This window comes from Chiloscyllium plagiosum, chromosome 1, assembly GCF_004010195.1.
Source record: "Chiloscyllium plagiosum isolate BGI_BamShark_2017 chromosome 1, ASM401019v2, whole genome shotgun sequence".
Lineage (NCBI taxonomy): Eukaryota > Metazoa > Chordata > Chondrichthyes > Orectolobiformes > Hemiscylliidae > Chiloscyllium > Chiloscyllium plagiosum.
Genome location: NC_057710.1, coordinates 155,511,007 through 155,520,107, shown reverse-complemented (window position 1 = coordinate 155,520,107; position 9,101 = coordinate 155,511,007). Strand labels below are relative to the sequence as shown.

General features: G+C 40.3%; 1 protein-coding gene across 6 annotated transcripts in view; it reads right to left on the bottom strand.

The window, feature by feature from the left end:
- Positions 1 to 9,101, bottom strand: part of trim2a (tripartite motif containing 2a) — a 165,811-nt gene that overhangs the window by 54,567 nt on the left and 102,143 nt on the right. For 5 of the 6 annotated variants that reach the window (XM_043700083.1, XM_043700064.1, XM_043700072.1 and 2 more), the window contains exon 2: positions 3,151 to 3,329. In XM_043700083.1, coding sequence (XP_043556018.1) covers positions 3,151 to 3,284 — 134 coding nt within the window. In that variant the 5' untranslated portion in view covers positions 3,285 to 3,329. Of the gene's footprint in view, positions 1 to 3,150; positions 3,330 to 7,489; positions 7,651 to 9,101 lie in introns of those variants that run through there. The other variant, XM_043700078.1, reaches the window with a different exon arrangement.

Sequence of the window (9,101 nt, the reverse complement as noted above, 5' to 3'; positions counted from 1 at the left end):
GGAGTGGGAGGGGGAGTTAAAGTGTTCAGCCACGGGGCGGTTGGGTTGGTTGGTGCGGGTGTCCCAGAGGTGTTCTCTGAAACATTCCGCAAGTAGGCGGCCTGTCTCCCCAATGTATAGGAGGCCACATCGGGTGCAGCGGATGCAGTAAATGCTGTGTGTGGAGGTGCAGGTGAATTTCTGATGGATGACCCCCCCCACCAATCCAACCTCCACTCCCAGCACCTTCCCCTGCAACTGCAAAAAATGCAAAACTTGCGCCCACACCTCCCCCCTTACTTCCCTCCAAGGCCCCAAGGGATCCTTCAAATTCCATCAGAAACTTTCTTTGACGTGGCTGCCCTATTCGCATCAATAAACAGCCAAAGAAACACTGGCCTCACTGCTAGACGAACCAAGGACACAAACACCTGACACAGCACTAACTCCATTAGCAAGGACAGCATCCTCAAACTACTAGACCCGTGCCTCACAACCCACTGCATCTTCAATGACCAGATCTACAAAGAAATCAATGGGATACCCATGGGATCACCAATATCAGGATTCTTGGCAGAAGCAGTGATGCAGGGGTTAGAACAAACAGCCCTTCCCACAGTCCAGCCCAAGCTTTGGGTCCGGTATGTGGATGAGACCTTTGCCAACACGAAACTCAACAAATTAGAAGAAATCCAGCAACATTGTTACTGATAAAAAGTTCACCAAAGAGGAAGAGAACAAATATAGACTCCCCTTCCTATAGATGGGGAAGTAGAATGAAAAGCCAGTGGACAGCTGCTGACCAGCGTCTACAGGAAAGCCACACACACTGACCAGACACTCAACCAAAGGAGCAATCATTCCAATGCCTACAAACTAAGCTGCATCAGGACATTATTTAAACAATCCACTGCAGCACCCAGGCACTATGAGATGCCAAAGAAAAACACCTATACAAATGTATTCAGAAACAACGGGTACCCAACAAGCGCAGTTTGCTGATTCTTACACAACAAACCTAAACAAGAAGACAACGCGCTCCGACTCTAGCCAACCTGCCATATACTAAAGATATCTGAGATGAAGACCAGGCTACTCTGGCCCCTTGGCATCATGTAGCCCACAAAGCTACCAACAGACTGAAACAGCCCATGGTGAATTTAAAGGACTTCATACCAACAACCAGTAGAATGAACATTATATATAAAACACCCTGCAACAAACACTACATCGGACAGATGGGCAGGAAACTAGCCACCAGGATACATGACCAACTATCACGAGTATCCACACACACAGACAACGAGAGACACCAGTTCAACTGTGACAATACATCCATCCTAGGACAGGCTAAACAAAGAAACATCCAGGAACCCCTGGAGGCCTGGCATTCAAACCAGGACTCCATTAACAAGCACATTGATTTGGACCCCATTTGCCAACCTCTCAGAAACAGAACCGGAAGTGATATCACCCACCACAACAGGCCAAGACACACAAATAGAAAGTGGGACAGTACACCAGCGCTTCAGCAGAGGCTCACTGACGATGTTATCCAGCATGGTGATGAAACCTCTGAGAACAAACCTGCCAGTTCAGTGAGCAAACCTACAACCTGAACCACAACCTAAGCTACAAATCTTCACAAAACTTCAATTATTCCTTAAAGGGTTTTCATTTCCACTACCTTGTCCATTAGTCCATTCACATGCCAGCTATTTCGTTTGTGTAGAACTTCCTGACATCAGATCCCTATTTGCTTTCTGATAGTTTAACCTTGCCCTCCTTGTACAGTTTACTTTTCAATGGTATTCCATATTTACCTTTGGTATACTATTTGTGATCTTATGCATCTCTATAAAGTAATCTCACAATTAATTGCAAGACCAGGTTTTTGTTCCCTGGAAAGGGTGGTACCTTTATGATTTGGAGATGCCGGTGTTGGACTGGGGTGTACAAAGTTAAAAATCACACAACGCCAGGTTATAGTCCAACAGGTTTAATTGGAAGCACTAGCTTTCAGACAACCACCTGATGAAGGGGCAGCGCTCCGAAAGCTAGTGCTTCCTAATAAACCTGTTGGGCTATAACCTGGTGGTGTGGGATATTTAACTTGGTACCTTTACTGCAGCCATGGGCAACTAGAAGATTCTCATATTTCTCACAGAGCTGCACCATGAACCTTCTTGCTTGAACCTTGAATTGTTCATAACTTTTTCAATCTAATAATGAGCTTTAAAATATAATGCTGTAAAACTACAGTTTAGATCAGCAGGCAGTTTTAGTTGTTTGACTGAGAAGCCAATAGCTCTGTAAATCTACATTGCCACATTTCAACTATATCGTACAATTCCACAAAGGCCAAATTTGAGAATCTGACCTTTTAAAACAAAAGAGTTTTATAATAAAATGCAAAATTTGTGATACAAGTTATCAATCTTGTGGAAATTCTACAGTGCATCTGTATTTTAGTTCTTCAGCAGCAGACTGTACTTGGGTAGGTCTCTGTGGATACAGTGCTGGTAGAAGAGACTCATCAGCAGTAGTGCTGTGCTTTGATGTTGTAATTTACAGTCGAACAAACATATTTTTGCCTACCATTGGGAAAGCCAGTGTACCGGTTGCTGGAGTACATGCTATACAGTATAATGTCACCTTGTGTAGTGTTCTCAAGAAATCGGCCCAGTGTTAGGTAACTACAAATCTGTGTTGGTGTTAACAGACTGAAAAAGGATATGTATAGCCATGTCCTCTTTTCCTGGAAACCGGACTCTAGACAGATATCTGACACCTTGTATTAAACCACTTTAATGGAAGAAACAAGAGATTCAGGGGTCACAAAGGTTCATTCATGAAACGAAGAGGAAGCCTTCGTTACACTGAACACTGAAGTACATTCATCTCGTCCATTGATCCAGCAAAGATGTTTCCCATTACTCCCTTACTAAAGACTCCATGTGTGACTTCCATCAATATCAAATTCCAATAACTCTGCTGCTCAGAAAGGAAATAAGTAAAAGGTCAGAGTCTGATCGGGTTAACACAAATTATATGGGCCAACAAAGGAGAAACAGTACTTCATTTCTTGCATTTTTTGAAGGTAATACAAGATATTAAAAAAAGCAAAGTCTTTGGTGAAACTTCAATCACGTTAGGAAAGAGGTTACCTACCTCTCACAAAAGGTGTGAAGGCAGGGAAGAACTTTAGGAACTTTGTAACGATCCAGACAGATGCTGCAGATCAGAAACTGTTTGTCGATCTGACGTACCACAGGACTGGTAATGGTCGAGCTGTCACTGGCCATCCTAAAGCACTGACATATGGGTCCAGTTTGCCCTCACCCAGCACACTGAAAGAAGAGGAGAGGCAAAGAAACAATAGAAATTAACTTTTTAAAAAGTTAAAACAAAGTTAACTCGCAGTTTAGTTCATGGATTTGCTTAACTTGTCACAACTACAAATTCAATAAAATCTTCTATTGAACAGATAAAACATATAATGATGTTAGTGGATTTTGAACAATACAACAGTCTGTGTAGGTTAACCAAGGAGAAATAATTTCATCAATGAGCCACACTTGTCAGTCTACCACAATTGATAGCTAATTAAATTACTACTACAATCTAACCGCACAAATATTAAAGAAATTGAGTCATAAGCCACCAGAATTTAATGTGATAAACAGTGTATTGTAGCAAATAGTAAGCTATTATGCTGAATAACAGATTATGAAGCAGTTTACTTCAAGTCCATTTACTGCTAGAGAATGCATTTTAACCCGACAAGTTGATGTGTTCAGTCTGCAAACATATTATTCTGTAACTGAAGAGTAACAAAGGCCTCTCCAACATGTTTACCAAAGCTCCCACGCATTCACTCACCCCTTCCTCCTCCTTGAATCACGATAGAGCTCCCGTGTCATCACCTCCACCCTGCCAGCCTCAATATTCAATGAATCATTTTCTGCCATTTCTGCCACTCCCAGCATGATCCCACTGAAAACATATTTGCCCCTTACCTCGCATTTCAGAATACTCTAGGGACTGTTCCCTCCATAATACTCTAGTCCACTTCACTATTCCCCAACACTGTGTAGGTCCTTTAGATGACAGTTGTCCATGCAAACCTGGCTTTTTACCTTCTCTCTCCTCTCTGTTCAGGTCCTCAAACACTCGTTCCATATGAAACAACGATGTGCAAGTATTATTTTGAATTCATTTTTCGTATTTGTTGCCGAAGATGTGTGCTCCTCCACACCAAGGAGATCAAACACTGATCGGGTAAACTGTGATATTGTAAATTTGTGGTAAATCCCCAGCAGTTCACAAACATGGGCCAAGTTGCCATTGGCCTGTCATTTTAATTCTTCATCTTGCTGCCACGCTGATCCCTCTGCTCTTGGCCAACTGCACTTTTCCAACGAAGCCCAATGTATGTTTGAGGAACAGTGCCCCAAATTTCACATGGGCCCCTTTTAGTTTATAACTGACCAGACTCAACATGGAGTTCAATTATTTCAGAGTGTACACTCTGTCTCTGCCCAATTTATTTTCATTATACAGTTTTTCTCTTATTTTCATTTCCACTTATTGACTGGGACACAGCTTTCATTTCTTGGTCCTTTTCCTTGGTCCATCATCATTCCTGTTTGTAAGAACATCTTCCTCCCTATCACAAATCTTCCTTTAGTCCTTGTTCATCCCTGCTTACTGAAAACCTGTTACATATCTAACTATCCCCCATTCTGATGAGAGGTCACAAACTGGAAAATGAACTCTTGTTTCCTTCTCCACGAATGCTGTCTGAGAGTATTTCAAGCATCTTTTTTGTTTGTTTAATCAAAAAGAGATTTGATTTAACTTAAGCCCAGAGTTCTCACATACAATACAGGGATTTAGTACATTCCAACATCTTACTGCTCAGTGATAGATCACTGCATGCAGAAAGATTCTTTCTCAATTTTGACTTTCACAACAGAAAAATGAAGTTCCTGCAGATGGATGCATGTAAACTCTAGCAGAGGGTATTGTGCCCACTCAGTATTGCAGAAGTGAACAGGCAATACAAAGGCAGTGACCACCCTATCCAAAGAAATTATTACTGTTCGTGCTATATCATAATAAATATTTGGAGCTCCTTTTTGAGAGTCTCTAATCAATAAACACTGACCTTCAATAAATTAAGTTGTAGCAGTTCTGGTCAATCACCATAAGTGAGTGTCACCACCACAATTGGCCCAATTAAGAGTATAGGAGGCATGCCAAGAGTATGTCGTATCAACCTGGTGATGCTACAACACAGGGACTTCTTGCATGCCAAGCAGTGTAAGCAACATAATATAGCCAGAATTAAACAAAGCCACAGCCAATGGATCAGATCTAAGCTCTGCAGTCCTGCCATATCCAGTCATGAATTGTGGTGGACAATGTTTTGGTTGTGTCAGGTTCATCATGTTTTCTGAAGGGTTTCTGGCCATGCCTTAACAAACTCGCCTCATTAACTGCATGGCACCGATGTCATCCCATTATCGCCTGTTACTAAGAGCCATTCTCGGAACAACTTGCCACTGCTGAGAGTTTGCCCTAAGTGTCTGCCAATCCTAGCACCTTTAAAAGTCATTACAGCATTTGGGACAAGAACAGTTAGTCCAGGACTGCCCTGCATTGTTCAGGATATTTGCCCTGGACATGAGAGACAAGGGAAATTTGGTATCCTGCATTTTGGGGGCAGACACCTGGAGATCCTGCTAAATGGGTGATGCATTCCTACAGTGCAGACGACCACATGTAACTGAATGACCATGTCCAAGCTCCTTGACTGGTATCAGAGGCTGCACTTAACTTGACTGAGGACTGCTGACAAACATACTGGATTTGTATTTGTGCTAAACAGCACAGCATATGTCATGAGGGAACTTAGAAGCTTGCATATGTTGTATCCCCCCACTCCATGGCCAGTGGCAATGTGGCCAGTATCCATGAACCATGCCCTGAGATGCTGGTGCCTGGTATCCAATACAGAGGTCTTGGAAGAGGCAGTTCGTCAAAGTCACTAGGTAAGCCCCTGAATTCAAGTCAAGAATTCTCAGCATCTAGTTTGCTCACTGGATTTGGTAAAATAGGAAACTTCATATTAATGAGGTGAGATGTGCCATTAAGGTTATTAACCAGGAATAATCCCATTGAATAGGCAACTTGCCACTCCCTCGTGAGAGTCTTACCTTGACACTCAGAACCAGTTTAAAAGATGTAGTGAGTTGCTCTCAAAGTTAAGATAGGCCTTGCTGGACTTCTCACCCAAGACTGCCACATTTCTCATCATAGCCCGCATCATTCAAATCTCGGAATCTCCACTCCAGATAAATGAAACTGCTTTATTCCTTCATTGGTTATTTTGAGTGTAGAAATTATCTGTGTCATTCTGTTCAATTCTGCATTACATATTTGGCACTTTGGTCAAAGAACTGAAAGTTAAGAAATACCTTGTGCCTTTTAGAGATTAATTTTTCACAATATACCATATTTTCCACCATTCCCAAATTAATCATAAAGGGGAATAAAATTACTTCATGTTTGCTTCTTTCTTTTGATAAAACTAGCAAACAAAGGGAAATTTGTTAAACAAGAAAAATTTGTTCCAATTCATCTTAATATTTTATTTAGTAATTTATTAGTGATGAAATTAATAATAAATTATTTTCACATTGAGAGGAAATTTTTAAAGATAGCACCTTGGATTTTGAGATGAGGATTTTGGCACTTCTTCTGGAAGCCAGAGATTAAAAGTAAAGCGTTTTGTGTTTGTTGGCTTAAAAAAAAGGGTTATATTAAGTTCATTGTGATTGTTTACCTTCTGGTCATTCATCAGGCTGAACTTGAAACTGGCAAATAACTGGAAATCCAGACAAAATTAACCAACATGCAATTTGCCTCCATACTCATATTGATTTGAATTAAATTCAGTTTCTACTAAAGACTATCCAATCCAAGCAAGAGGCTTAATAAGTAATTATTACTGGGGCTGCATGTAAGGTATAAAAATTGGCACTCCCACAGCAGTGATACATACTGAAAAAATTAAATAGGCACTGCAAGAGCGACAATTCTTATTTAATGCTGAGTCATAACACACAAAGTGAAGCAAATTGATTCTGACTACAAGAGAATAATATACTAATTCAGACTCTGATTTAGAATCAGACATACAAAACACACTTAGCTATTTTCAATTCCCAGTTACCCTTACCTGGCTTCCCTCCCTGCAAAACAATATGCAGGAATTGTGCTGGAGAGTCAGCAGTGATTTATTATTCACCAATAACAGATCAGACCTACCCTTAATTCTCAGAAACACATCATTCAAGAAAGAGTCCAGTACTTTGCAATCATCAAATAACTTCGAGCTCTTTTAGATAGCCGTTAGCCACAAGGTCTTGTTTCCAGTTATTGTGGAGTTTAATATATATTTCAGGCAATGACATGCAGTTTACTATCTGAAGTATAATCCTACCATAGTACTGCAAAGACATGTCTCGCTGCACGTAGTGATGTTCCATGTAGAGGACAGAGAAGGGAAGAAATAAACCAATGGAAACAGAAAAGTGGTGACCCTATTATCTGCTATGGCAATAACATTTCTAAGTCAGTAAAAAGCAGTGTTTTACTGGCCAGGGAAGACCCAGCAGAATTGAAACAAAATCAATTTTATTTAGTACATGTTTCTTGCTCTGTGCTAGGAGACTGCAGCAGATCAGGCAAAGTATGCTGGGATTGGGATGCAGTAGTCAGCCGCGATGAGATTTGCTGGTTTGCTGTAAATCATCAATCAGTACTCTTAAAGCTCCACCAAATCACTGAATTAGATCAATGGGATGCTATTATGGACTAAAATAATAAAGCTCTTCTGGACATAGCTGCTGTGGTACATCTATCACATTTCAACTGATCTTTTATATAAATACTTTACAAAGCAATGGGTTTAGGAGAACAATAGAATGTGCAATTCTTTGTTTTACGGCAACCACAAACAGAGAAAATGATTTAGAAAAAACTTTAATCCAGGGCTGTTAATGAATAATGTACTGCTGTGACCTACTTTTAGTCCTAATCTGCCTGTATTATCATGAAATGCTCAATATGTCATTCTCCTACAATCTGCAATCTATTTTGTATTCCAGTTTTCTACTTAAAGCTTCTCGATCCCAACCTGCAAACACAGTTGAATTTTTACATTGAATCTGTATCTGATAGGCTCTTTAAGCAATCTTTGTGACAGCCAAGTAGAAAAATTAACATATGATTGATTTCAACTTTTAAAGGTTGTTCGTTTTATCTCTATAGTTTGTTCAGTTTATACTTTTCTCATTTCAGAATCTTTGCTTTCTTTCAGAATACTCCCTCCTTCATTTTCTTGGACTGGATTTCTTGCTGTTTCGTCTGGACTTGTAAAGCCAAATGCCTTTGATAAAATGCTCCATGACAGAAGATTTTTTTCTCAATAAAATAGAATTCAATAGAAAACAGGCACCATTATGATTAACATATCTGTCAAATGTAGATCTTGTAAAGCTGCATCTAAATCAGATGGGAGGCGGTGACATAACATTAATGTCATTAACCTTGCAGTTCAGAGCCTCAGGGTAAATGTTCTAGGGAAATGGCGTTGAATCCCACAATGGCAGATGGTGAAATTTGAACTCAAAAGAAAAGCTTGTCTAATAGTGACCCCTTTAATAATAGTCTTACAATCCCCTCAGGTTTAATATCTTCCTTGGGGAATGAAGTCTGTCATCCTTACCTGGTCTAGCCCACAACATACTAGTTGACTCTTAACTGCCCTCTGAGCAATTAGGAATGAGCCATAAACGCAGGTCTAACCAGCAATTCCCACATCCCATGAATGAATAAAATAACTCGGGCATTGCTACCTCTGATTGAATACACTGATCTAACACTGTTTAATGGGTCACTGCAGTGGAAGGTAAAAGAAGTGTTAATGCAGCAGCTGTAGAGAAAGAGCTGCCATTGAACTGGCACTAATATGGTCCAATGTAAAATTGCCACAATATCAGCCAGTACATATTCAGATGTGTCCTGTCTCCAATTGGAATACCGGTTTTTGA